The 25625-nt window shown below is 33.2% G+C and overlaps 5 protein-coding genes across 6 annotated transcripts; 3 read left to right on the top strand and 2 right to left on the bottom strand.

Annotated features, from left to right (window-relative positions):
* Positions 1–1771: 1771 nt before the first annotated feature.
* LOC101204546 (pyridoxal phosphate phosphatase) lies at positions 1772–5501 on the bottom strand. The gene is made up of 7 exons (XM_004144140.3): positions 5348–5501; positions 4848–4917; positions 4560–4719; positions 3982–4063; positions 3289–3505; positions 2430–2494; positions 1772–2109 (listed from the first exon to the last, which is right to left on the bottom strand). Exons 1-7 carry the CDS (start codon positions 5438–5440, stop codon positions 1855–1857), a joined length of 942 nt encoding a protein of 313 aa, XP_004144188.1. The 5' UTR covers positions 5441–5501; the 3' UTR covers positions 1772–1854.
* Positions 5502–6530: 1029 nt separating this feature from the next.
* On the top strand, positions 6531–9758 carry LOC101205274 (60S ribosomal protein L5-like). Its single transcript, XM_004144143.3, has 9 exons — positions 6531–6689; positions 7030–7099; positions 7196–7287; positions 7824–7950; positions 8053–8132; positions 8234–8350; positions 8845–8979; positions 9073–9242; positions 9328–9758. The coding sequence occupies exons 1-9, from the start codon at positions 6687–6689 to the stop codon at positions 9437–9439; spliced, it is 906 nt and encodes a 301-aa protein (XP_004144191.1). The 5' UTR covers positions 6531–6686; the 3' UTR covers positions 9440–9758.
* A 1238-nt stretch (positions 9759–10996) lies between these two features.
* LOC101205512 (proteasome subunit beta type-5) lies at positions 10997–14006 on the top strand. Its single transcript, XM_004144144.3, has 8 exons — positions 10997–11153; positions 11575–11698; positions 11791–11920; positions 12122–12228; positions 12400–12534; positions 12647–12750; positions 13400–13500; positions 13598–14006. Exons 2-8 carry the CDS (start codon positions 11585–11587, stop codon positions 13723–13725), a joined length of 819 nt encoding a protein of 272 aa, XP_004144192.1. The 5' UTR covers positions 10997–11153; positions 11575–11584; the 3' UTR covers positions 13726–14006.
* A 2667-nt stretch (positions 14007–16673) lies between these two features.
* Positions 16674–19279, top strand: LOC101205745 (protein kish). Its single transcript, XM_004144145.3, has 5 exons — positions 16674–16898; positions 17394–17446; positions 17549–17655; positions 18216–18250; positions 18881–19279. Exons 2-5 carry the CDS (start codon positions 17444–17446, stop codon positions 18946–18948), a joined length of 213 nt encoding a protein of 70 aa, XP_004144193.1. The 5' UTR covers positions 16674–16898; positions 17394–17443; the 3' UTR covers positions 18949–19279.
* Positions 19280–20736: 1457 nt separating this feature from the next.
* On the bottom strand, positions 20737–24947 carry LOC101205976 (F-box/kelch-repeat protein At1g67480). 2 transcript variants are annotated; one of them, XM_004144146.3, is made up of 4 exons: positions 24728–24947; positions 23620–23689; positions 22667–23518; positions 20737–22038 (listed from the first exon to the last, which is right to left on the bottom strand). In XM_004144146.3, the coding sequence occupies exons 3-4, from the start codon at positions 23185–23187 to the stop codon at positions 21411–21413; spliced, it is 1149 nt and encodes a 382-aa protein (XP_004144194.1). In that variant the 5' UTR covers positions 23188–23518; positions 23620–23689; positions 24728–24947; the 3' UTR covers positions 20737–21410. The 2 variants fall into 2 exon arrangements, with proteins under 2 accessions (XP_004144194.1, XP_011657390.1); XM_011659088.2 differs by lacking the exon at positions 24728–24947 and adding an exon at positions 24265–24678.
* Between the last annotated feature and the right edge of the window lie 678 nt (positions 24948–25625).

The following is a 25625-nucleotide window of genomic DNA, read 5'->3' as shown; positions in this document are numbered from 1 at the left end:
ATGGTCATATATATTGGTATACTATAGTCCATCGTAAATAGATTAATATTATGTTATATTGAAAATAGTTCTTAACCTTGATAATAAAAATTATCAAGGTGCCCACAAACTAAATTAGACAGTATCAGAAAATAACTATTAGATACTAATACGTCCATATGCGTAAAAATTAAGTATATGTATCCCTTTTTAGATACATGAAGGGATACATCAATCGATATCACATACACACAAATATACATACACATATACAGGGATGAATGTTAACTCGAAAACTCACTGTTCACTTAATTTCGTAAAAATATGATAATTACTAGGCAAAAATATTTTCACAAACTCAACCACCCTATTGTTATTATATTAAGTGCCATTATGTCATTATTCTGATATTTTATGCCTTTATATAGATCACATATTGAATATGTTTATGCTATATATATACACACACATGCAACTTGTCTCGATCTTAGCTTTTAAAAAATTAACGAACCATTGTACTTGACAGTATTCGTAGTTATGTATGTGCTTAGTAGGTTTACAATCAATCTTGTGACGAGAGAAATGGTAATTAAAAGAAGAAAAGGAATCTTCAAAATTATCAATTAAATGAACAAAAGTCAAAAGTAAAATATTAAAGTTGAAACTATAGAATCTAACTAAGATTTGAATCAATAAAATATGTGGTTAAATAATATAAAATATCCTTCAACCTTAAGGAAGCTTCGATTTAAATAACACAAATGATCCGTCCATTTTAAGTAGGTTCAATAATGTGTTTAAAATTTATTTTATTTAAAAGAAAATCTATAACTTATCTTATTTTGAAATTATCTTTCTATTAACTTTCATGTTAGATGAAGACGAAAGAGAGATAACGTCAATTATATTTTTGAACTTTATATTGTTTTTACAAATTTTAATTATCTTATTAACGTATTCAATTCTCATTTTAACCTTGAATTTCATTAGTTTTTTCACTCAAAATATTGTATTTTTCTCTCGAAAAAACAAATAAAAAAAGATAAATTAAATCTTAAAGATCCTATTTCAGGGTGAAAGATATACACATTGGGATAAAAAATTTGTCACTCGTCAGTCAATTTTCCTAATTTCCACAATTTAATTGTCATAAATGTGTTGCACTCGTTAAGTTTCCTCTCTTAATTGCTCCTTCCATCAACTTCTCTAATGTTTATTATTGCGTTGTCAAAGAAGTTGAACTTCTTTCATATGACAGATTTCAAAGCTTGATTAAACAACATCAATGCCAACCGTATCACGAAAACAAGCTATCACACTCGATGGCAGAATTCAACCACGTCGGTTCATTGACAAGTAACTCTGTTTGAAGAAGCCTACTTCGCTATAAGAAAAAAAAAGTGAGCAACCATTTTAATTAAAAGTTAAAACGAAAGTGATAAAGGTATAACTGAATTGATTTAAATTAAGTATTTTTTATGATGTTTTTATTTTTTTTTCTTTGTGAGAATTCGAGTCAACTTACACATATCTCAATTAATTTCACTTAACGACTCTAACTTCATGGATTGAACTCATGATTTCAATCGGCCTTCTAGTTACCATTGTGTTAACCAATTGTGGTTTTATTTAATCTCTTGAAATTTGGTTTAAAATTAACTTGGAACGTTATCCAAAACTCATTTTGGGTTGTTCTCAAACATATTATTTTTTTTCAAAACGACTTATTTTCAAAATTATTGCTTGAAAATTTGAAAACTAAAAGCACTATTAAGATCAACAAGTGGACGTGTTATCAAAAAAAAAAAAAAAAACTCATGAACTTCAATTGCTAAAAAAACAAGTATTTTTGTATAGATACATAGAGAAATAACTCTACCACGTAAATGAAGGAAGAACATAAGATGGATATGCACCATAGTTTGAAGCAAGAGCTTTGACAGAATTCATGTCAGCAGTTTCGTCAAAATTACCAAGTCCGAGTTCGGTTGCATGAATGCCACCAGTAATGAAAACTGATTGGATTCCGGCTGCATTTGCGCCCTTAATGTCATGGTGGAGTGAATCGCCAACAGCAATCGAATCAGAGGCATTGACACCAACTATAGACATTGCAGATTGGTAGATGATCTGGTATTGTTGGAAAAATAAGAACAAAATAGTTTCCAACTCTAAGTTATCCGTAGTTATTAAGATATTGTCTACCAAAATTTTTAGATGGTTTTATTTTATGCAATAGACAAGGTTGCATCAAATATCAAAGTCCTTATGATCCATGCAAGGCTAGAGAATTATAGTCAATGGTATCACTCTATCATATTGTCAATTAAAGTATAGTTAAGTGGATAAAGACATGAATAATCATTTCAAGGATCGATAGTTCAATTCTCCGTCCTAAAATCATTTCATTTCATAAAAATGACATTAGTCAAAATTAAAAGAAAAATCACCTTATCAGGCTTGCCCATCCATTTCACTTCACCACCAAGCTTTTCATATTTGGATGCAAGTGTACCTGCAGACACCACTAATTCTTATACTATACAAGGCAAATTAAGCAATAAAAGGTTTGGTATTCCATATCATCAGCATAGATAGGGAAAGCGATTTAAGTTCCCAAACAAAATCCTTATGGAAGGAACTTAGATTGAGATTTATTTAGCTGAAATAAATTAGTCAATATTACGGAATAGTGAATACTATGGAAAACAACCACAAAAATGCTTTAACCATTTGATGAGGACATTTAACATGAATATTTATGCATCCATATTCAAGATTTAATAATCAATTGGACGTGAACTTCATACGATGGATATATCTGAAATCGTCAAGAAAGTCAAGAATTACTAAATTGAGGGCTTGTAATTCCCTTTCGAAATGGGCATTTCGACATTGTTTAGTCACCTTCTTCCATTAGTATAATGCATTCTAACTCTGAGTGTGACTGTGAACTGTGGTGCTTAATGTCCTCCAGAGCAATTTTTAAAAGTCAAATAAAGGCGATTCCTTCTTTGAATTTGAGATCTATCATTTCATTATCCTACAAATCAAATCAAGCAAATAGTCCTGTAAAAAGGACCCAACAAACTAAGGTACTGAGTTATCATAACATCTTTTCCCTGCATCAAATACTTCTTGAATCTCAAGAAGGTTTTTTTCAATGCATTGATTTAGCATTGACAAGTGAACAGTTTTAGGATAAGAGAAAAAAAAAAGTATCATTTTAAAAAACAAAGGGGTCATAGGTAGGGAAGAAAACAAGGCAAGGAAATGAATCTCCTCCCAAGCAACCAAGTAAACACTTACCAGGCATTACACGCAAATCTCTAGCCTCAACCGTCACATAATCTGGGTTAGCTACCACCATTGGAATCTTTTTGGCTGCACACTGCTCCAATATTTTCTCAAGTTCCTCAAGGGTCATTGGAAGTGAATCTCCAGAAGGATGCCCCAAAGCTTCAGTACCATGAGCCAATATAAACTCAGCTTCTTCAACATTGTCCACAACTCTTAGGCCCAGACCCTACAAACAGGAAAAATCTTGAGCTCACTACAAATTCCCTGCACCTCATTCATTTTAGTCCTGTGGAAATTGAAAAATAAGGGAATCAAGTGTAGCACATAGTCAGCAGGTGTCTCACTGTTGATTCGGAGTTCATTTTACAGACAAATATAGAGGGAAGTTCTGTGAAATACTGGTTCTAAGGTCCTCAACTAAGGGTATTTACTTGTTATGATTTTCATTTTTTCTTTCCTATATATTTAAATTTCCAAGAAAATATTGTAAGAATTAACTAGACTGCAAACATAACTGTGTTGAGAAAGTGCTCGATGATCATTTCCTAAGACTGCAATTGAACTCTCTCTCTCTTTTAGTGGGTGGGGGGGAGGGGGGTCCAAGAATCAACCACAAATCACCAGTGTAATCAGGGGCTCGACTGTAGGAAAACGAACTGAACGACAACAGAAACACCAAAACATTCACAGATCTGACAGAACCTCAAGTGATATAGCTCCACGGGAACTCCAAGTCATATGAATGCAAGATCTACCAAGAGCAGCAAACCACGCATCATCCCTCCTTTTAATAGCAGAAACCATAAAATAAGTTCACTAAAATGGAAGACCTCCCATAAAATCAATCTCGTAATTGTAGAAGACTTGAGTTCTAAAATGTAAAACGTGGAAGTAACTGTGGCACTTAAGTATGCAAAAATCTCCACTCTATCGTGCCCATTAAATAGTCTCAGTGTTGCCAGGTACGATAATTATATCGAATCTTAGAAAGACATGTGCACTCTTAATGTTATAACTTATAAGTAGTACAATCATGAACAAGATAAGAGGCAGGCTGCTCTAATGAAGAGAAAAATTGAGAAATATTGACTTAACTGCAAACATTCAATAATGGTAAAAGAGGTATACTGTATGTTGCAGTGTACATGATGTTGTCCGCAGTTTATAATGAACAAATACAATATACTTGGCGACCATTGATGATATAACATTCATATTTGACTTACGAATATAAAATACAAAGTAACAGCTTGACACGGTTAAAAAAAAAAAATACTAACCTTTGCAGATAACGATGAGTAAGTTCTCCACTTGTAATGGCTCCAACAAACAGACTGGGGTCAAATCCAAGGCTCTTCAATTTTTCCATTGTCGTCGATGAGCGTCTTGAAGAATTACTTATAATAACCATCTTCGTACCACATTCTGCCAACTTCTCCACTGCGTCAAAGTGGAAGTTAATTAATTATTACTTATTACCGTTGTGATCAAATTCTAATGGAAGGAATCTAAGACGATCAATAAAATCTAAGTCAACAAAGCAGTAAATCGGGTGAATGGAAACTCACACGCTAAAACAGCTCCAGGATAAGGCTGTTTTCCATCGTGCAAAACTCCAAATTGGTCCAAAAACCATGCCTGCGAAAACACCAGCATATTTATCACAATATCACCAAAATGAACTCCAACGGAGCATTTGAAAATTAAAGCATCTAAGAAACACTCGAATGTGTGGTTAGCGTCGCGGCATTTAAAGATAATTTGACTACACTGTGTTTCCAAGCTTTTGCAGAACGATGAATTGCGTTTCCATAGAAATTCAACACTTCAGTTGAGTTATAAAGGGAGAAAAACATTCGGTGGAGGACTTCACCACCTCGACTTCAACAAATAATGATCCGATTAAAGCGTTAAGTAAAAAAAAAAAACACCATGAAAAGAGATGGAATTGAAATTGAAAGGGCTTTGATTCGGTTTGGAAATGGAAGGAATAAGAAAATGAAGAAGGAAGTAAGCGGAACCAAAAACGATAAAATCACGACTAAGAACTAAGAAGTAAGAAGATAACCTTGAAGCGACACGTCTGGGCTAGCTGTTGAAGGCCATTACAGCTCTGAAATAGGTGGGACTCCGGCGACATCACAGACCAACCAGGCGCCATCCTCCTCCAACCTCCAATCTCACGCACCGAATTTCGACGACTTATTATTGTTGTTGGTTGTGTAATTGTTAGCGTTATTTTAAGGGAAAAAAAAATTATTTACCACGTAACAAAATTTTATCATAGCCACTAATATATGCTAAAATTGATAGTTAGCGATAAGTGTATTAACTTTCTTTCATATCATGAATTCAAAATTTTGGCTATTTAAAAAAATATCTTATTTTAAATACACTAAAAATTAAACTGTTATGTTTATCTTAGAAGACGTTTGAGACATTGAATGAGTTATTATAATTAGTGTTAACTATAATTCGTGTTTGAAGTGCATAGTTATAATCATAATTCCAATACTATCATAACTCACGAGGAAAACATGGAGTGAGAGCCCACTCCTACATAGTTTAAGAGCCAAACGACCCTCTAGTGTATATTTACAATTCACCATGACAAATCATTGTATAGTATTATACGTGTCTATGATATAAATATTGTTCAATCATGATGATATTTATGCATCTATAATGACATTTGTATATACTTTTAAAGTTGTCATTTCCAATAGTTTTACCTTTACTTTTGAATATAGTAAAATAAAATTGTTATTTATTTGTATCAAGATAGATGTAAACAAATGTAAAAATGAGTATATTTTAGTATATTCCAAGTATATTATAATATTTAACTATATTTATAGATATTTTCAAAATATAGCAAAATAATGTTACCTAAAAAATGATGTGTTAATTTATGGTGTGGAGTGATTTATTATAATATGTGGTTATTACGGTAATAATTTATAGGTTATTATAGTACGTGCTTAGAGTACAGATTATTATAGCTTGAGTTATTATAATATCGAATAAGTGAGAAATAGTGAAGAATAATAACATATAGAATAGCGAAAGAGGAGAGCTAGAAATATCGAAATGAGAATGAAAAATAGGAAAAATAAGAAAAAAAAGTTGAATAATCTTAATCATAAAATTACGATCGCTTAAGTAATGTAAAAAATAGTAATTATATTGGTATATTCTTAATACTTAAAAAAAGATTGAAATTGATTTTTCTCGTAAGAGATCAAACACGCGCCTAAACTGTCAACAATGTCAGAACAATCTGAGCCGTTGATCACGTGTCCTTAGGGTTTATACAAATAGCAGATCCTTCCATCAAAGAACTCCTCTGCTTCGGCCGTCTTCGTGTCTCTCATCCTCTCACTCTACTTCAGGTCTCAGCTTCGGAGATGGTGAGTTCTTGCTCAGTTCTTAAATAAATATCCACTAATTTTTCTAGCGTTCATAGAATTTTAGCATTCAGAGAAGATAATGGTAGAGAATTTTCCACATTGTATGCATTTTTTTTTTTTGTTCAATTTCAAGAGGATCTGAACATTGCATTCACTTTACTTCAGGAATACTACTCACATTTAATTGATGTATACTGTTGTGTAATTGAGTTGTTCTCCAATAGCGTTGTTGGGAATGATTGAAGCAGAGTTACTGCACTGTTTCGCTTAATTTTGTTAACGTTGTTCGTTTCAGTATTGATTGTAGTGATCAGAAAGATGTTTATGATATTTTTTGCAGGCTTTCGCGAAGGCTCAAAAGACGAAGGCATACTTTAAACGGTATCAGGTTAAATTCAAGAGAAGGAGAGGTATTTCCGACTTTTTTTTGTTTGTTTATATTCTCATGAATCATATTTGAAAAGTTAATTGTCGGTTTCTGATAATATTCTCTCCTGATAATCCAGAGGGCAAGACTGATTATAGGGCTAGGATTCGCCTCATTAATCAAGACAAGAACAAGTACAACACTCCCAAATACCGCTTTGTTATTAGAATTGTATCCTCACACAGTAAACCGAGCAGTGACAGTGGTTTTTGTTTGATTTTCTAGTGGTTTTTCAACGAACTTGCAATTACTGGTTTCTATCTTTCCTTCAGTTTTCTCACCCTAATTTTTTTTAATGTCTGGGGTCTGTATGCTTATCTCAATGATAGGAATATCTGTGTGGACATACCATTTACTTAGTGTTACGAAAAGGACGTGCATTGTGAATGCTGTGTTCTACTGATTACTCCATTGATTTATGTTTCAAGCTGTGATAGGTAGCCTTGTGATATTCTATGGCAATTTGATCCAACAAATTTATTAATATTGAATCAATAATTCCTTTTATGGTTCGTTAAGATTCCTGCAAGTCATTTTTCTGTTAACTATCTTTGAAGACAATTGATGTCCCATTACCATCTATCATTACCTTTTATGAGCAATTTTTTTTTTTTTTTTTTTTTTTTTTTTTTTTTTTTTTTTTTTTGTGAATGGTGAGCTCTATTTATGTTCACTTGAGAAATGGGAACCTTAACGTTCATATGTAGACTAACAAGGACATTACAGCACAAATAGTGTCTTCTAGCATTGCTGGTGACATGATTCTTGCTGCTGCTTATTCTCATGAGCTGCCACGTTATGGTCTTGAAGTTGGTCTGACAAATTATGCTGCAGGTACTATTGCATTGTAAAACTATTGGGGGACTGAGTTTTTTGATATCTAACTTATTTTCCCTATCATCATTTATGTGGAATGGGTGCATGAAACCTGTTTAGCCTACTGTACTGGACTTCTAGTGGCTCGCCGTGTCTTGAAGAAGCTTGAGATGGATGATGAGTACGAGGGTAATCTTGAGGTATTCTATTCATTCCCTCCATCACCTTATAATAAGGCAAAACAGAATGAAATTCACCTCTTCTATTAAACTCTTAACACTGAAAGTGTTTGTATGATTAGGCTACTGGAGAGGATTACTCGGTGGAACCCACAGATAGCCGAAGGCCTTTCAGAGCCCTCCTTGACGTAGGTCTAGTCCGAACAACTACGGGAAATCGTGTTTTTGGTGCCCTCAAGGTATATATTTAGTTAGTCCATTTAAGATGAGCTGTAGGATCTGTTTTCTTTCTGCTACTTACATTATTTTTATCTGGTTTGATGCATGTTGCATGAATGATTTTATCGACTCTTCTTCAAACCATGGCTGGATACAAAAGGATTGAATTATCTTGTCAAACCAATTATATATTTATATGGCATGTATGCGTGGGTGTTTGCATGCGCTCATATTTCTGTATTTTGTTTTTTCGAACAGCTATTCAACATTTGAGATTTGAAGTCCGTTATAATTTATCTGCTTATCATAGTGTTACTATTATGAGAAGTTTTCAAGCTCATTTCCTGCTTGGAATGTAATTTCAAAATTGAAAGATTACAAATTCACAACTGTGATAGTTTATCCAATATTTGTCCATGTTCTTTGTAATTTTAGTGGCTCTTGGTATCTTTCTCAAACCTGAATCCATTGTTATTTCTTTTGAGACTGAAGCTATGAATTTTACGTAACACAGGGAGCTTTGGATGGTGGATTGGATGTTCCACACAGTGTTAAGAGGTTTGCTGGCTTTTCAAAGGGTAACAATGAGCTCAATGCTGATGTTCATCGAAAATACATTTTTGGAGGTCACGTTGCTGCCTATATGCGGGTAAACATTCGTGAATTTAATATTCGAGCATGGAAATTAGAGTAGTTATTAGTATATTCAGTCATGTTCACTTTCATGAGTTGTATTACTCAGACCTTGATGGAGGATGAACCAGAGAAGTATCAAACTCAATTCAGTGATTACATCAAGAAAGGAATTGAGCCTGACAACATTGAGGAGTTGTTGAAAAAAGTTCATTCTGCAATCCGTGCAGAACCATTGGTAAAGACGACTGAGAAGCAACCACCAAAGACACACAAGAGGTAAATGTCAAAACTTGTTAGTTTTTCACAATTGAACTAGCTTTTTAATTTCTGATTTTGCATCCTTATGCCGTTTTTCTCATAGGTATAACTTGAAGAAGCTCACATACGAACAAAGGAAGGCCAAGTTGGTCGAGCGCTTGAATGCATTGAATTCTGCTGCTGGAGTTGACGACGATGAAGATGACGATGAGTGATTGAACTAGCCTTGCCTGGAATCACAACACAAACTGTATTTCAACCAATTCTATCACTACCAACCATTTAGCTTATGTGAGAAGAATATCCACATGTTTTTTTCAGTCTCCCCTAGGCGATTTTGCAGCGTTTTATTAATCAAAATTTCTAGTGTTTTCTTGATTTTTGATGGCTATAGTTTTAGTTTCCGAAATTCAAAATTGAGATTAGATGTATGAAAAGTTTAACTCACTCGTTGGTTTATTTATGCCAATTGCATCTTATGTTTTCATATATTTTGGCTGTTCGTTGAATAGAGCTTTGTGATGGCCTTGTCAACCTAATCTTCTTAAAATTTAGGGAAATTATTTATTTATTTCTTTTGGTATTTTTAGATTTGCAGATCAATGATCCTATAATTTCATTTATGTCTCTAAATTTGATATAAAGTATAGGTTGGTTTTGATTTTTATTCTTTCCATTTTGATTCACTTAATAGAGTTTAACAATGGGGTCATGGTGTGGTGACTTCCCTTTGGGTTTATGGATTGTGTTCTCCCCCTTCTAGTTTTATTGTTAGTTCTTAGTTCTACCTTTCTCAATTAGAGAGGATAAAAATTAAATTGAGTTTTGAAATGATGAGATATGATAGGCCTAATTAATGATTTTATAGGATATGACTCTTTTAACAATATATTTGTGTTTGCTGAAAAAAATGATATTTTCAAATCCATACATTCATGGACTATGGGACAAAAAATACATAAAAACAAAAACTAATTCAAATATCTACTTAATTAATAAAAATCACAACGAAATTAATAGATGTTTTTAGATGTTCTAATGGACAATTCTAAAATGAAGCCTCCAACAGAAAATTTCAGGCGAAGAGGGTTCAGAATTGCAATTAAATCAACGTTTGTTTTATTCAGTCATGTTTAGGCCGTTTGTGAGTAGTACTGTTCAAGTCAAATTTTCTTAATTATCCTTCCAATCTCAGAATTCGAATCCACAAAACGATTAATTGTGTTGATAAGTATTTAACTGTCGTGAATATGGTACATGCCCCCATCCCTTGTGGCGATTTAGGCGCAAAACCTCAAATAAACCTAACATATGAAGGTTGTTTTAGACTCAAGTCTCTAACTCCTCTTCTGAGCTTCTATTCAACTTTTGTATTAAGAAAACAAAATGGGGTTTTGAAACCTATTGAAATTTGAGAGGTGCGAGAGAGACATAATTTATTAGTGTTCAAATATTATGAGAAAACGGAATGGAAAAATTAATGTGATTTCAAAGTTATGTTAACCTCACTTCAATTAAAAATTAGACATTTTCACTTCATTTTAGTCCCGTTTTATAACCATTTTTTTGTTATTTGAAAATTAATACAATTGTTTGGATCATTCCTTGGGTTGAACTTTTTTACAATAAGATTGAGATGAGTGTAATATGCGTAAATTTAATTCTAAAAGAAAAAGTAAAAACATGAAACAAAACTTGGGCCAGAAGGCCCGGCCCAATACGTACAACTATTAAAGAGTCCAAATTGAAATGTGGCCCAGGCCCATTTTGTCCGTTGGTTTCCTGGAGGACAAGAAACTTGCCTTCCAAAATCCCAAGTGCGGCATCTCCCCCTCCATTCCGATCATTTCCATCGACGTTGTGTGTTTTTTTTTTGTGAGGTTGTAGTTCGCGTTCCTGTTCTCCTATTGCTCTTGATTCTACCTCAAGGTAAGGTTGACGTATTAAGCGTTTGCCCCTTTCATTTTGTTCTTCGAATTCATTTGCGGATTCACTACACTGATTGCATACCGGAACATGTGTCTTTCATTAGGGTTTTGGTATCGACCTATTTTATTGGTTGAAGTTGTCTTGCATTTTGATGAATTCACGGATCTGTTTTGATTTGTTACTTAGATTTCGATTGTATGATTCCATTTTTTATGGTCGAGGAGTTTTAGCGTCTCTTTATGTCAAATCGATTGGAGGGTGTATTTGTTTTTTGAGTGAAGTTGAACTTGCTCATTCATCGTCACTGCTAGGGGTGTTTCTTGGGTTTTTTTTTTTTTTTTTTTTTTTTTTGTCTTGTTGTATGGATAACTTATTTGTAAGACGAACCGTGTACTTAAGCTTGATATTTGATCCACAACAGGAGTTGAAATATGAAGCTTGATACCAGTGGTCTTCAAACAACCGCCCCGCTGTTTGGGCCAACAATGGAGGCTATGGAAGGGTTTGCAGCTGCTCCATCCTTTGAGATCCCTAATTCCAGTGACGTAATTTGTAAATCATTTCTCATACTGCTTTCTGGGGTGGATGCTTCTCTTTAGAATTGCGTTTTCTCACTTTGATATCCTCTGTATTTCAGTTTGATGGCTTTCAGAAAGATGCCATTCAAATGGTAAAGCCAGCAAAAGGAACAACCACACTGGCTTTTATTTTTAAGGAAGGAGTCATGGTTGCTGCTGATTCTCGTGCCAGCATGGGAGGCTATATATGTATGTTAACTTTATTACATGTGTTCTTTAACCAAATTTCAGGATTAACTTTTAGACGTGGTTTGGTTTGGGTTTAATTTTCTATTTAGCTTTTTGTCCGTTGCTCCTTCTTCCCACTATCCTCCACTGTATTTAAGTTATTATGTTGTTATTTGAGTACCGTTCTTTGTTCTGAAATAAGTTTTTGTTTTTGATGATTAGCATCACAATCTGTGAAAAAAATTATTGAAATCAATCCTTACATGCTTGGCACTATGGCTGGAGGTGCTGCTGATTGCCAGTTTTGGCATAGAAACCTCGGTGTTAAGGTAATTGACAAATATTCATTTACTTTTAGAGTTTTGCTCTTACAACGACTCAACTTTCAAATGAGCTTGAGATATCTACCCTTCTCTTTTCAGTTAATCATTTCTTGTGAACGTTGATATTTTGGATTTTTCTTCTGTGCTTAGCTAATCATCTTTTTTAACATGATTTAGTGCCGCCTACACAAGTTAGCAAACAAGCGCCGAATTTCAGTTGCAGGAGCCTCCAAATTACTGGCCAACATTCTGTACTCCTATCGTGGAATGGGTCTATCTGTTGGGACTATGATTGCTGGATGGGATGAAACAGTAATAAATATTTATTTAGTTTTATTTTCTAATTTTAAGTAGTGGCATACATTTTGTTTTGTTTTGATATTTTATTTTGATCGACAACTTTCCTTCTTCTTTGGCATGTTAGGGTCCTGGTCTATATTACGTAGACAGTGAGGGAGGGAGGCTGAAAGGAACAAGATTTTCTGTTGGATCTGGTTCACCCTATGCCTACGGTGTCTTGGATAATGGGTAAGTGAGATTCTCCATTATCAGGATATATTCAATATTTCTCTCAATTCAGTTATTTTCACAGAACTTCTGATGATACATTAAGATGAACAAATGTAGTTTTGTGAACCACCATGATCTGGCATGACCTCTATTTGGAGCATATAAAAAAACAAGAGAAGAAAAAGGAAAGTGAAATTCATGGTAGCCACCTAATTAGGACATTAATAAAATTTGTAGAGTCTTATGGATACAATATTTTATTTTAGATGGAAAAAAAATGTTAATTGATATAGTGACAATTGCACTTAGGCAGCAAGTACAAGGGGTTGTTTAGGATAGCTTTGAAATTGTTAAAATAAATTGTCATGTCATGTTGAGAATCATTTTAACACCCTAAAACTAAAAGTGGATGGATTCAACACCCCTTCTCTGCACTACCGTTCCATTTAGAAATAGCAGTAGGCCACCAATTAGAATTAGTTCTAAGATCTGGGTATTTTGATTTTTTCTTGGGCTTGAATGGCATAATTCTTTCCTTCTGTCATTTTAATTTAACAATTTGCCTTTCCTCTTGCCTTTTCTTCTCTCATCTCTAGTCAATGGCCCATCTGTCCATCTTTTTTGATCCATGTATATATATATTAATTGATGTTGTGTGACAAAGCAGATATCGGTATGACTTGTCTGTTGAAGAAGCTGCTGAACTGGCTAGACGAGCTATTTATCATGCAACTTTCCGAGATGGTGCCAGTGGTGGAGTTGCTAGCGGTATTCCTCGGTCCAAATGTCTCTTGATTGTTTTACCAATTTGTGTGCTTGTGCAAACTCTCTCTGACCCCTTTTTGTTTTGTATACCGTTGATCAGTTTATTACGTGGGACCAAATGGATGGAAAAAGCTATCTGGCGATGACGTAGGAGAACTCCATTACAACTACTATCCTGTGACACCAACTACAGTCGATCAGGAAATGACTGAAGTAACCGCCGCTTGATGATCCGATATAGACTTGGGCAGGTTAAGACAACACTCCCTGTGGATTTGTGTTAGGGAGAGCTGATTCTAAAGAGATGCTTTAAATGTGGTATTTTTAAAGTTAAGCGTTTATAACTCATGGACATAACCGTAGAAAGTTTGATTGGATCTAGGTTTGGAAACTTGTGCTGCAAGGAACTTTGTGTTATGTTATTCTAGTTATATGGCTTCGTTGGAGGACCTTGTCTATGTTTCCTAAATTTTAAATCCATTTCTTCATTGGGACTACCCTCTTTATCATGCTCTTCTGCTTTCCAGTTTAGATTTTGTTATATCAAACGAAACTTTCCGATATTTTCTTTTTGAAAAATGGTCAGGCTTGTGATGGATGTGGGGATGATAAACAATAATCTCAACATTGACAAGAGTTGTAGATATGGTTGTGAATACAAAAATGGGACCTTTCTTTCAAGGGCGAAATGAACTTCTAAAACTTAAGTTGTTTTATGATACTTTGTTTTTTCTCGTAGGTGTTTAATTTTCAATTCTTAAATGAATCGAGAGGTGGTGCAAATGAATGGTGTATACCATTTGGGTTCTTTTTGGCCCTTCCATTCTCCTTGTGCAATGATCAAAGTAATGGCAACTTTTCTTGTAATCAGTTTGAATAATATAGACTACCATTTTTCTTTTAGTATTCATTCATTTGGAGATTGATAATTTGATGTTTGACCTGAAGTGAAAGGAAGAGTTAGCTGCTTCCTAAACAAGTAATCTCCAAAGGATCCTTTTTTCAAGCAAATCAGAATTACTAAGACGAATTAGAATTACTCTCCTTCTCACATATACGTTCACGTACGAAAAATTAGCCTATTTGGGCTCCTTTTAATTGATTTAAATGAAAATATAGCAAATTTGATAAAAAAAAAATTATAAATGTAATAAAATTTTAATTTCCACTAGTCACATATGCTATCACTCTAGTTTAAATATGATACGATTGATGTCTATTTTGATTAGATATAGTTTACATTCATATAAATTAAAATTTTAACAAATTTGTATATATTTTCCATCTTTTTTCATTTAAAATAATCTCCTTGTTTCACCTCATAAGCATTGTAAATTTATTAACCAAACATTAGAAACAAGAAATAGTAATTAAATTTACCAAAGAACATCACCAAAAAAATTTTAGTAAAAAATCGTGATCAAAAACACAAATCACAATATTTGAAAACAAATTGAAACCAAAAAAATTAAATCTAAAATTTTAGAAATTATGAAATTTGGACTTGGATTTAAATTGAAACCAAAGGGACTGAAAGCTTTTACGTTTTGAAACGTAGAAACGAATTTTTTTTAAAAATAATGTAAAATTTGAAACATATTTCAAAAATAGGGTAGATGCAAAACTATTTTCAAAAATAGGTGTTTTGAGGTGAAGTCGTGGACGGGGTACACGACTTCCATGCAGTGGACCCCACATACTCTATTTTTTCCTTATTTTTATATTTATACTACACTGGGCCCCACATTTTTTAATTTTCTCATTATTTATATACGTGGGTCCCACACACTTCATTTTTTCTCATTATTTATATATACATACTCACATATAATATAATATATATATATTATACATTCAAATTCTAAAAATATCTTTCTTTATTAAATTAATTTATTTTTTTTTATTTTTTTCTTTATATATATTTAAATATCACCATCTTCAATCTTCAATTTTTCTTATTAAATTCATTTTTCTAATTTAATTTAATTCTTTCTTAATCAAAATTATACATATATTTTTTTCCAATTTTCAATTTTTTTTAAAAAAATCTCATATATTAACAAAACATGTTATTAAAAATAAATTTAAAAAATTAAAAGAGTAATAATAATAATTTAGATAAGTTAAAATTACTAAAAAAAATAATAATAATAACACTTGAAGCCACACACATTGATAATTGAATAAAAAGAAATTCATGTTTATGGTAAAAGGAAAAAAACAAGAATTGGTTCGATTACAAATTAAATTTAAAAACTTAATGGATAATTTTGAATTACAAATTTATTGTTATTATTATTTTTAGAGTACGTTTCAACTTCCTTCAATTACTATTATTATTTTTATTTGTTTAATGTATTTTTTAATAACATATTTGGTTAATATATGTGTTTTTTTAAACAGAAAATTAGAAAAATATATATATAATTTTGGTTAAGAAATAATTAAATTAAATTAGAAAAGATGAATTAATAAGAAAATTTGAAGATTGAGATATTAAATAAATAAATAAATATATATATATATATATAAATTATTATTATTATTACTCTTTTAATTTGTTTAATATATTTTTAATAACATGTTTTTGTTAATATATGAGATTTTTTTAAAAAAAATTGAAAATTGGAAAAAAATATATGTATAATTTTGATTAAGAAAGAATTAAATTAAATTAGAAAAATGAATTTAATAAGAAAAATTGAAGATTGAAGATTGTGATATTTAAATATATATAAAGAAAAAAATAAAAAAAATAAATTAATTTAATAAAGAAAGATATTTTTAGAATTTGAATGTATAATATATATATTATATTTATATGTGAGTATGTATATATAAATAATGAGAAAAGTGAAGTGTGTGGGACCCACGTATATAAATAATGAGAAAATTAAAAAATGTGGGGCCCAGTATGGTATAAATATAAAAATAAGGAAAAAATAGAGTATGTGGAGTCCACTGCATGGAAGTCGTGTACCCCGTCCACGACTTCACCTCAAAACACCTATTTTTTAAAATAGTTTTGCATCTACCATATTTTTGAAATATGTTTCAAATTTTACATTATTTTTTAAAAAAATCCCGTAGAAACTAAAAAAAGTAACAAATAAGAAAATATTTTATGCTAAAATTTAAAATGATATTTTCATTAAATTATAAATATAAATAATTTAAAGTAAAAAGGAAAAAATAGACATCAGGTCGGACTCGTCAGTCGTCTGAACCGCGGAATTCTCAGTCGGGAGTTGTTCGCCGCTGCTCAAAACCTCGGCTATTGGGAGGTCAAGAAGTTCCTTTCCTCTTCTTCTTTCCTTTCCGAAGGCTTCCGATCTGACAATCTCTTGCCACTTGAATAGGACCCCCGCTTTCTTTTCTTAATCTCCATTTCTGCACTTTTGGTAAGTTTTCTGTGATTTTCTTGGATTACTGATTTCGATGTTATTGGATTTTTGCGCTTTAGTTGAATTTAGGTTTTTGGATTCATGGGTTTGAATAGATTGCTTCATGGGGGTATTGGGAGATTCGGATCTTTGTTATAGAAAGTTAATGCTTTAACATTGTTTTGTTCTCTATCACCGATTTGTGAATCGAATTCGAGGTTAAAACCTCAAGATTTTGATTTGTATCTGTAACCACATTTTGTTGTAATTTCTACACAGTGATAGTTTTGTTTAACTCTGTTGTGACGACCTTACATCTCGTTAGATACTTCGGAGTCGTGTTTTGAATTTCCTAGTAATTGAAGAGTTAATTTTGTTTGCTCTATATTTTCGAATTATTAGAAATGGTTGTTGTTAATTCCTGATTTTAGTTGTAATCGTGGATAACTGTGGATGTGCTATGATCGAACTTCATTTTGGTCCGTTGCTAACTTGTTTTTAACCTATTTCTAGATTGAATTGAAAGAGGATTGTTAACGTGATTAATACCTGGAAATTTGAACATGGTAAATGATCCTTGTCTTTGGTGTTTGGACTATGGATGTTTTCATAGTTTGGATAAATAGAGGAGATACTAATGACTAACATGGTTGTTTTTGGTTTTTCAGTCGGCTCTGTTCAATTTTCATTCCTTTCTGACAGTAATCCTCCTGGGAATTTGTACATGTACCTATGTGAAGATGCATTTTCCTGCTATTCTTGAGCAAAGAAATGGGTACTTCCTTCTTGTCTCTTTTTCCATAAACTGCATTGAGATAGATATGGAAAATCAGGTCTAGCATGTCGTGTTTTTATTTTCCATTTCATATTGTTACTTTCCTTTTCTTATTCCTACATGTTTGGAGTTAATTTGATACTTGGAAATACCCCGATTCTTTCTTTTACATCGTATATTTGAATTTCCTACATATGTTGGTTCATTGTAAGCACATTGGTTATCATGGTGGAGTATTAATCACTGACTCGGTTTTTGGCTAGATTTCATGTTTTCCTTTGGGCTTCGATTTTGAAGCACTTTTGTAATTACTCTATAAGTAACATTTTAGTTAGTTGGTCCCTCTTCTGTTAGTCAGGGTCTTTTGGTGGGCTGTTTTTTTTTTTTTTGTATGTCCTTGTATTCTTTCATTCTTTCTCAATGAAAGCTGTTTGGTTCATCAAAAAAAAAAAATCACTGACTTGTTTGTTCTTGCTGTGCAAAATCATTACCTCTTAATTTCAAAATAAATGCACATTACAAATTCCATATAGTTTTTAATTGAGTTGTTTGTCTGACAGGTTCCGTGGCTTCTTTTGGAAAGCAGCCAGAATAGGTAGGATTCTTGATTAACCTTGCGCATTTTTTTACAACCCTGAATCTTTTGCTGGAACAATTTATGAGATATAGAAGAGCTGTTGGAATCTGAACTCTTTCTTTCTTCTCTTTGTTTCTTCCAGCATTTCTTTCTCTTTATGGGGCTGTATTTTCGATGCCAGCAATTATACTCATTGATCTGATCACTTGACTTCCATTTCTCTCAAACTGTATCATTGGTCAATAACGTATCTTAGAAATCTCTCTTTAACAAATAATCAATCATAAGGCTTCTTTGGGAGATAGAAACCTGTTCTGGCAGAGTTCAATTGTATCTCAAATGCACGTTCTTTCTTTGTTTGATGATTTTCTCGGAAATGGAGAGTTTGTCCTACTAAAGAAGTAATTAGTTTCTTATTTGAATAATAACAGTATTGTGTTGGCCTTTTAGATTTCTAGCGATCATTGATCAGCAGGCTGTCATTGTCCATATTAGTATTTATATACACAAAAATCATGTAAGAGAGTAAATGAAGGAAAGAAATGCAATTATAGTTAAACATATGACAATTAGTATGACATAGTTTTTATTGCCAATTAAAACAAAGCATTATTATCTGACGGGATGATGTGCTGGTTTGTGATTCAGGTGAACGTTTGAGTCCTTGGGTAGCTGTGGGATGCTTCTCAATGGGAGTCTCAATAATTTTCTTCTGACCTATGCCTATATTCCCTTCTGATATATTTAGCATGTCGTGCCTTACAGTCTTATTTTAGCAAGAGGGCTTTTGAAATTAGAGTTCTGTAGTAACATGGTTGAAAGCTGTTTAAATCCATTATTACACGAGCATTCCATTACAATTTATTTTGTTTGCTATGCAGTCTCAGAAATGTCAGAAAGGTAGATCATTGTTGTGTTACTTTTTCAGGTTCTTATTAGAAAGCAAACGAGATATTGTTGTTGGTTGGTCACATGATGGACAAACACAAACCAAATTTGGAAATATGTTTCATAAAAGTTTCTCTAGTGCCTTGTACTTTTACTTTAGACACATACCTTCTGCTTTGACTGGTTCCCTTCTTTTCTCCAACTTACTCATAATTCCCTTACCAAAAGATCCTTCCTCGCATCTCATTTGCTCTAGTAAATGAGTAATCCCATGTTTTTGTTTCTTTGCCTATTTCCAACAGTCCATAAATCATTGTCTGAAGATTGCATAGTGGAATGCCAATCTACATCGATTTTGGCCTTTATTTTAGAATTGAAACTTCAAAATAGAGTATTGTAGTAAACACTTCATTAGGACTGAAAATGGATCAGTTTGGTCTGAATAGCTGTTAACCGAACTGATTCGTTTTTACGATTCAGTTCGGTCCCTTTCACCTTTGGCTTTATCTGCACTGTTGATGCTAGTAATGCCTGGTTTTACTATAAGTAGTGAATTGAAGATCAAAATGAATCCAAATCAATCTTTGAGAAGGCATTTACCAAGTGGATCTTCTCATGAAATGGCTGTTTATTAAACATTAATTCCCATTGTTGTTCGCTGGAGCATCTTGCAGGATTAGTTTTGGGGCCAGTCAGTGTCTGTCTAAACAGCTTTATCAGGTAAACTCTATATGCAGTTAAGCACTCTGTTTTTTCGTTTTTAAAATCACATATTCATTGAAGGGACCGATTGAAAACCTTTATTTGGTGAATAATTAAAAAATACTTTTGATGGAAACACCGTTTATCTACATCCTGTCACTTTTTTTTCTTACATTTCTATTCTCTCATCTATTTCATTTTCTCCCTAACATTGTCCTATTTCTTTTTCCCCTTTTCTTCAATATGTTGTTTGCCCTACTTATTTTCTATGCAACACTTGTGGGATAAGAGAATGGATTTAAGTTGTAACTGAGCATGATTGCGCAAAAAAGAAACACATTGAATGTTCGGGTTATAATTTTGAGGATGACTGGTAGAAGAAACAAGAAATAAAACACGTCCATTACCAACTTTTGTAGGGATGAAATCGTTGTTGAGTGTTTTTGCAATTTAATGCAGATTTGTTGTGTTTAATGAAAAAGAATTTTTCATGTTCCTAGATGATATTTCTTTTTTATGTTTTGTTGTGTTTGTTAATTCAGTCTTTTCCTAAGACATAAGGTTTGATTTTGAAATTAGAACTTGATGAGATTTTATACTTTTTTTAGGTTAGTATAGTAACATTTTATAGATAATTGCAAATATAGCAAAATATAGAAGTGATAAACTCTTTTGCTAATAGACTCCTTTTATGATATAGCCTATGTTTTCGTTAGTCAAATCAAAATTATTTTTATCTATAGTGACTTGATTGTTAATCTGCGAGAGCACCTATTTAATGCAACAAAGGAACAAATAGAAAGCTTTTTTTCCCAACAGATTCTGCAAATTTCTCTTTTGAGATAAAGACACTCAAATTTGTACAGAAAGAGCAAATTGAGATTGGTTTGCCAAAAGGAAGAGAAAAGCTTCAGTTTTTGGAAAGAAATATTTGTTGGTTTAATCCCACCAACAATCTTCATTAAAGAAATCCCTCACAATGCAATCTTAGAAAGAATAACTAAAAGGGATAAGTATATACATTAATTCAAAATTAACCATGTGCTTTTTTATGTACATCTTTTATGTATCCTTTCTTAACATGGGATTAGCTTCCAAATACTCAATCCTGCAGCAGAGAGGTTTGATGGAAAGCAGCAGAGAGATTGGTTTACCAACTGACATCTTCCTACAGATTATTGAAAAACCATCATTTTAAACTCACAACCAAACCGTCATTTACCAGGTACGAAGCGACTTGATTTGATCAGCCATCACACAACAAACAATGTTGGTTTCAAAATTTTCCAAGAACAGCAAGTTGCAATCAATGTAAACCTGAAGAAAAATCAGATGCTTCTAACCCTTTTCATGAGTACCTATCATGGCTTGTTTTAAAGCATCATCAGAGTATTGATGCACCACTGGATCATTAAGATAATTATGGTGTTTGCGTAAATGATTGGAGAAATCATTCATTGTCAGGAAATAAAAACTGGAAAGGAATCAGAATGTTCTAAACAAATAAGTCAAGTGGATAAAGAAGTGTTTGGCATAGTCCCAACCGTGTTACTTTACTGCCTTTCACTCTAAAAGTGGAACTCCATTGTCAAACCTTGATGGTCACACTGCACAAGCACAGGCCAGATGGTTTAATGTCTGAGGTTTTCCATTCTGAACCTGGAGTTGCATTTGGATCGTACAACAAAGTACGGTATTCAGGTTCGTTCTTCAACGAAAAGAGCAGCAGCTTCCCGTCCAGTATGCCAAACCGGAATCCAATGCTTGAGCTACCAGTTAATGGAACTGGTACCATCTTCCATGAATTATCCTCCGGATTGAACATGGAAAGCTTCCGTTGGTTCTTCCATTCCATACAGAACAATTTCTTACCTACCACAGCATGAGCAGTGACCATGACACAACCATTTTTCATCTCGCACCAACTATGCCTCTTGGGATTGTACACGTCCACAAACTTTGAATTGCCAATTGTGAAGCTTGACCTTCCACCCATGACATACAGCTTACCATCAAATCCACACGCAAAACAGCCTGATCGAGGGCGACGGAGGCTTTCAATTAGAGTCCATTTGTCAGTTTCGGGGTCATACACCTCAGCACTCGATAGATTGTCACCTTCAACTCCATAGCCTCCAACCACATAGACAATCCCATCAACAGTGGCACAGGCAAAATCGTATCGAGCTACATTTAAATTGGCCAGTTTACTCCACCTGTGTCAATGTTTCAAGACGTCACATAACTAACTAATGAAAACGCAAACCTTTCCAAATCAAATTCTATTTTTTCTTTAGCAAGCAGAGAAATATAACAAATCAATGATAAATTAAGTTTGAAATTTAAATGGCCTGCTTCCCAATTGATCGTAAACATAACAAAAGTTCCATTGTATCAAAGTTTTGGTTTCACATGCATATGCATAAATTCTATACTGAATATTCCTTTAATGTAAAACCTAAGATGAATGGTCAGAATCAAGCAGCCTGAAACGATCTACACAACAATAACTTGCACCTTATTAACAGTTCCGACTAACAAAAACAATGAGATCATCAACATTAACTGTAGTTCAAAGTTCAAATTCATGGTCCAGGACTTTTTTGCCAAGGGAAACATAGAAACCATTATGCTCATTACTAGCTTCACGAAGCAGAGACCACAGAGGGTTCAAAGATTGGAAGATGATCCCCACATCAGGCCGCTAAATACGACTAAAGGGAAATGATAAAGGGTAATTGGAAAACAATCAGAATTATCAACCAAAACAGGCTTAATGCTATCATAACAAGTATGAAGCAACTTCTGGAAACATATATTTCTACATTAACATGGATAGCATACCTATTAAGGCAAGAATCATATTGATAAACGTCTGATGAAACAGAATCAGTTCCATCGGCAATTGAATAACCAGCTATGACAAGAAGCTTCCCGTTCAGAACAACCACCTCAAAACCAGCCTTCACTGCTCCAGGCATTGGTGGAAGCACTCGAAACTTACGTTCCACACCATCAAACACTTCCCAGTGGCATTCCTTCCTTACAGTATCCATAGTTAAGAAGTACAGCCACTCCTCAACTGCACCAGCTAATTTCCTCTCAGTTATGAATTCCTTGCCTTTAATGAATGACCTCCAATTCTTGCTAACACCAGCCATGGATGGATGGCTAGAACGGGGAACAAGGGCAAGACACAGTTTTGCTACATCATCAGGTAAGCCAGGAAGGAGAGACACATGATCAAACTGAGAATGAAATCCAGTATCGCTTTTTGAAAGACAAATTGAATTCTGTTTAACAGTGTTGATGATGCACATCTTTGGTTCTGTGAGCCTCTTCTTTCCAGAAATGAATCCGGGCATTATCCAAATAAAGTAACCAACTAAATCTCGTACAACGATGACTGTTTTTCTTCAACAGTATCGTTCAAATAGTGTAATAACTTATCTTTGACTGACTTCAATTAAAGAAATTCATGATATCCTTCACTAATTGGGATTCTGCAAGACCAACGCATAAACGAAGTTGCAGAACGGATCACTGGAGCAGCAAATGCAGAAGACTTAACATGTCTTGTCCAGTCTGATTCAAAGTCCATACCAAATTCACGTTTATGTTTACTAGATGTTGCTGTATGAGTGATGTTCTGCAACTTTATAGGGCTATCTCTTCCTCTATGCATTGTCAAAATACCTACACATTGTGCAGCACAAAGCTTAAATTTATTGCTGGTGAAATCGGAAGAAATGAGCATCTATTCACGGTGTCATAGTTAAGAGAAAAGAAGAACATACCAGTCAATGCCATAGAACTTGCCAAGTTAGCCCCCCATAACTTCCATATGAAAAAAGGGAAACTAAAAGTCTGAAATACAAAGAATCATAAATGATTAGAGCAAACTAATCCCAAGAACACACGCTTAATATCAAAAGGAACACACAAAATCCAATAATTATTACTATAGAGGCACAGTTCACAAGAATCATAGAACTTGTGAAAAAATAGGACTTAGAAAACACGAATAGAAGATGATACATGCAGCTCAGATAATTTATGGGTATCTTTCAACAGATTAAAAAAAGAAACAAAGAACAAAAAAAATCACACGCATAAACAAGCAAGTGATGCAGGCATGGACAAAATTACAGCAAGTATCCCAACAGCCTCTTGATAATGAAGTAAAATCCCAAATTCGAACTATGAAGATAGGCAACAAACTGGACTCAACAGTTCCTCCTCCTAAAGGGTTATTAAAAAGCAAAGGCTCTCCAGCCAGATCTGGAACCAATTAATCTTTTACAGACACCGAACACAAAATTGAACAAAAAAGCAAGAACCCCGCAACATTGAGCATCAAGGAAAAACAATATGAACCAAAAGAAGTTATCAGAACGAAACTAATTTCACACAGTTCTCAAAGACTAAGAAAAGTCACATACTCATTAGCAGACGAAGAAATCGAGGGCTAGAAATGGCAGAAACGAGAGCAACCAAAAGAATGGGAATCTAGGATGTAGCATAAACAGCCACACAAACACAACCGCACCGCATTGCAAAGGATTTCAGAAGCTACACAAGTAAAAAAATAAAAACACAAAAACCCACCTCCTAAAAATTGAAATAAACAAAAACCCACCTCCTAAAAATTGAAATAAACAAAGACCCACTTTCTAAAAACAGGAATATACAAAGACCCACCTCCTAAAAATCGACAAAAACAAAAACCCAGCTCCTAAAATTCGAAATAAAGGAGAATCATAGAAATGAAAACAGGATGGAAGCAAACAGAGGAGTGAAGTAAAATGAAGTCAGATCTGAAGGAAGAAGGAAGCAGGAAACAGAAACCAAAGGAAGAGAAAGAAAAGGGAAGAGGAAGAAGAAGAAGTAGAAGAAGAAGAATACCTAAAGAATTAACCAAGTGAAGATGATGAAAGTTGTTCTGAGTTTGGTTGGGTTTGATTAAGGAACGCGTTGAGAATGAAGCAACAAGAAGTGGGGGGATTGGATTTTTATAGAAAGCAAAGAATAGGGAATGGGAGAAAAGGATAAAACTGACAGAAGCAGACCACGTCAGAAGGAGATTTTCCCCGCAACTCCTGCTGTTGCTTTTGTGCTTACCAAAGAGACGAACTATTCCGAGACCATTTACCAACATTTTACCATTTTCTTTCTTTTTCCCGTCTAATTTTATCCACATTTTTTTTATATCTCATTTTTCGCACATTTTCCGCCTGAATTTCACTTTTCGATAACTATTATTTCTTTTTTAGAATTAATCATCTAAACTAAAATATCTTTTCGGACTAAAAGAATAAACTAAACTAAATTTAAACAACTATGTTTCTTTGTATGAAATAGTTATGAATAGTAAAAATTTGAAAGCCTACTGTATTTATGAATATTTTTTAAAATAGTAAAATAAATTATAATATTTACTAACATAGCAAAATCTCATAATAACAGTAAGAGATAGACTTCACCATTTATAAAAGTATATTAATAGTCATGAATGTCTATTGGTAGAATCTAAAAATATTTTATCAATTTGTTGTCACTCGTAATTCTAGAAAAAGTTATTATAAATGTTTTTATAATGCAATTTTTTCTTATTTATTAGTTTTCAAATCACTTTCCTTTGAAAAACAATAATAGATTTTAGTGGCAATTGGAGAAATTGGAGGAAGAAAAATCATTGTGTATTGGTCGGTTGTGCAGACAATGATATTTTTGTGTATTCCAATTTGCTATTTGCATTTATTTCAACAATTATTCACAATATCAATGATCATTTTCTCGAGTA

This window comes from Cucumis sativus, chromosome 6 (genome assembly GCF_000004075.3).
Source record: "Cucumis sativus cultivar 9930 chromosome 6, Cucumber_9930_V3, whole genome shotgun sequence".
NCBI lineage: Eukaryota > Viridiplantae > Streptophyta > Magnoliopsida > Cucurbitales > Cucurbitaceae > Cucumis > Cucumis sativus.
Note: the sequence above shows the minus strand (reverse complement) of the source record. Positions and strands in the feature narration are given on the sequence as shown.

What these genes read in the sequence shown, in the direction of transcription:
- LOC101204546 (XM_004144140.3), bottom strand. Translation starts at nt 5,440, where the DNA reads ATGGCGCCTGGTTGGTCTGTGATGTCGCCGGAGTCCCACCTATTTCAG. An exon ending in ACTCATCGTTATCTGCAAAG is followed by an intron (nt 4,064 to 4,559) that starts GTTAGTATTTTT and finishes TGCTATTAAAAG; the next exon opens with GAGGGATGATGCGTGGTTTG. An exon ending in GTGGAGCTATATCACTTGAG is followed by an intron (nt 3,506 to 3,981) that starts GTTCTGTCAGAT and finishes TCCTGTTTGTAG; the next exon opens with GGTCTGGGCCTAAGAGTTGT.
- LOC101205274 (XM_004144143.3), top strand. An exon ending in GTGTTTTTGGTGCCCTCAAG is followed by an intron (nt 8,351 to 8,844) that starts GTATATATTTAG and finishes TACGTAACACAG; the next exon opens with GGAGCTTTGGATGGTGGATT. An exon ending in CCACCAAAGACACACAAGAG is followed by an intron (nt 9,243 to 9,327) that starts GTAAATGTCAAA and finishes TTTTTCTCATAG; the next exon opens with GTATAACTTGAAGAAGCTCA.
- LOC101205512 (XM_004144144.3), top strand. Translation starts at nt 11,585, where the DNA reads ATGAAGCTTGATACCAGTGGTCTTCAAACAACCGCCCCGCTGTTTGGG. An exon ending in AGATCCCTAATTCCAGTGAC is followed by an intron (nt 11,699 to 11,790) that starts GTAATTTGTAAA and finishes TCTGTATTTCAG; the next exon opens with TTTGATGGCTTTCAGAAAGA. An exon ending in ATAGAAACCTCGGTGTTAAG is followed by an intron (nt 12,229 to 12,399) that starts GTAATTGACAAA and finishes AACATGATTTAG; the next exon opens with TGCCGCCTACACAAGTTAGC.
- LOC101205745 (XM_004144145.3), top strand. An exon ending in ATTCTTGAGCAAAGAAATGG is followed by an intron (nt 17,656 to 18,215) that starts GTACTTCCTTCT and finishes TTTGTCTGACAG; the next exon opens with GTTCCGTGGCTTCTTTTGGA. An exon ending in TTGGAAAGCAGCCAGAATAG is followed by an intron (nt 18,251 to 18,880) that starts GTAGGATTCTTG and finishes TTTGTGATTCAG; the next exon opens with GTGAACGTTTGAGTCCTTGG.
- LOC101205976 (XM_004144146.3), bottom strand. Translation starts at nt 23,187, where the DNA reads ATGCCCGGATTCATTTCTGGAAAGAAGAGGCTCACAGAACCAAAGATG. An exon ending in TATGATTCTTGCCTTAATAG is followed by an intron (nt 22,039 to 22,666) that starts GTATGCTATCCA and finishes ACATTGACACAG; the next exon opens with GTGGAGTAAACTGGCCAATT.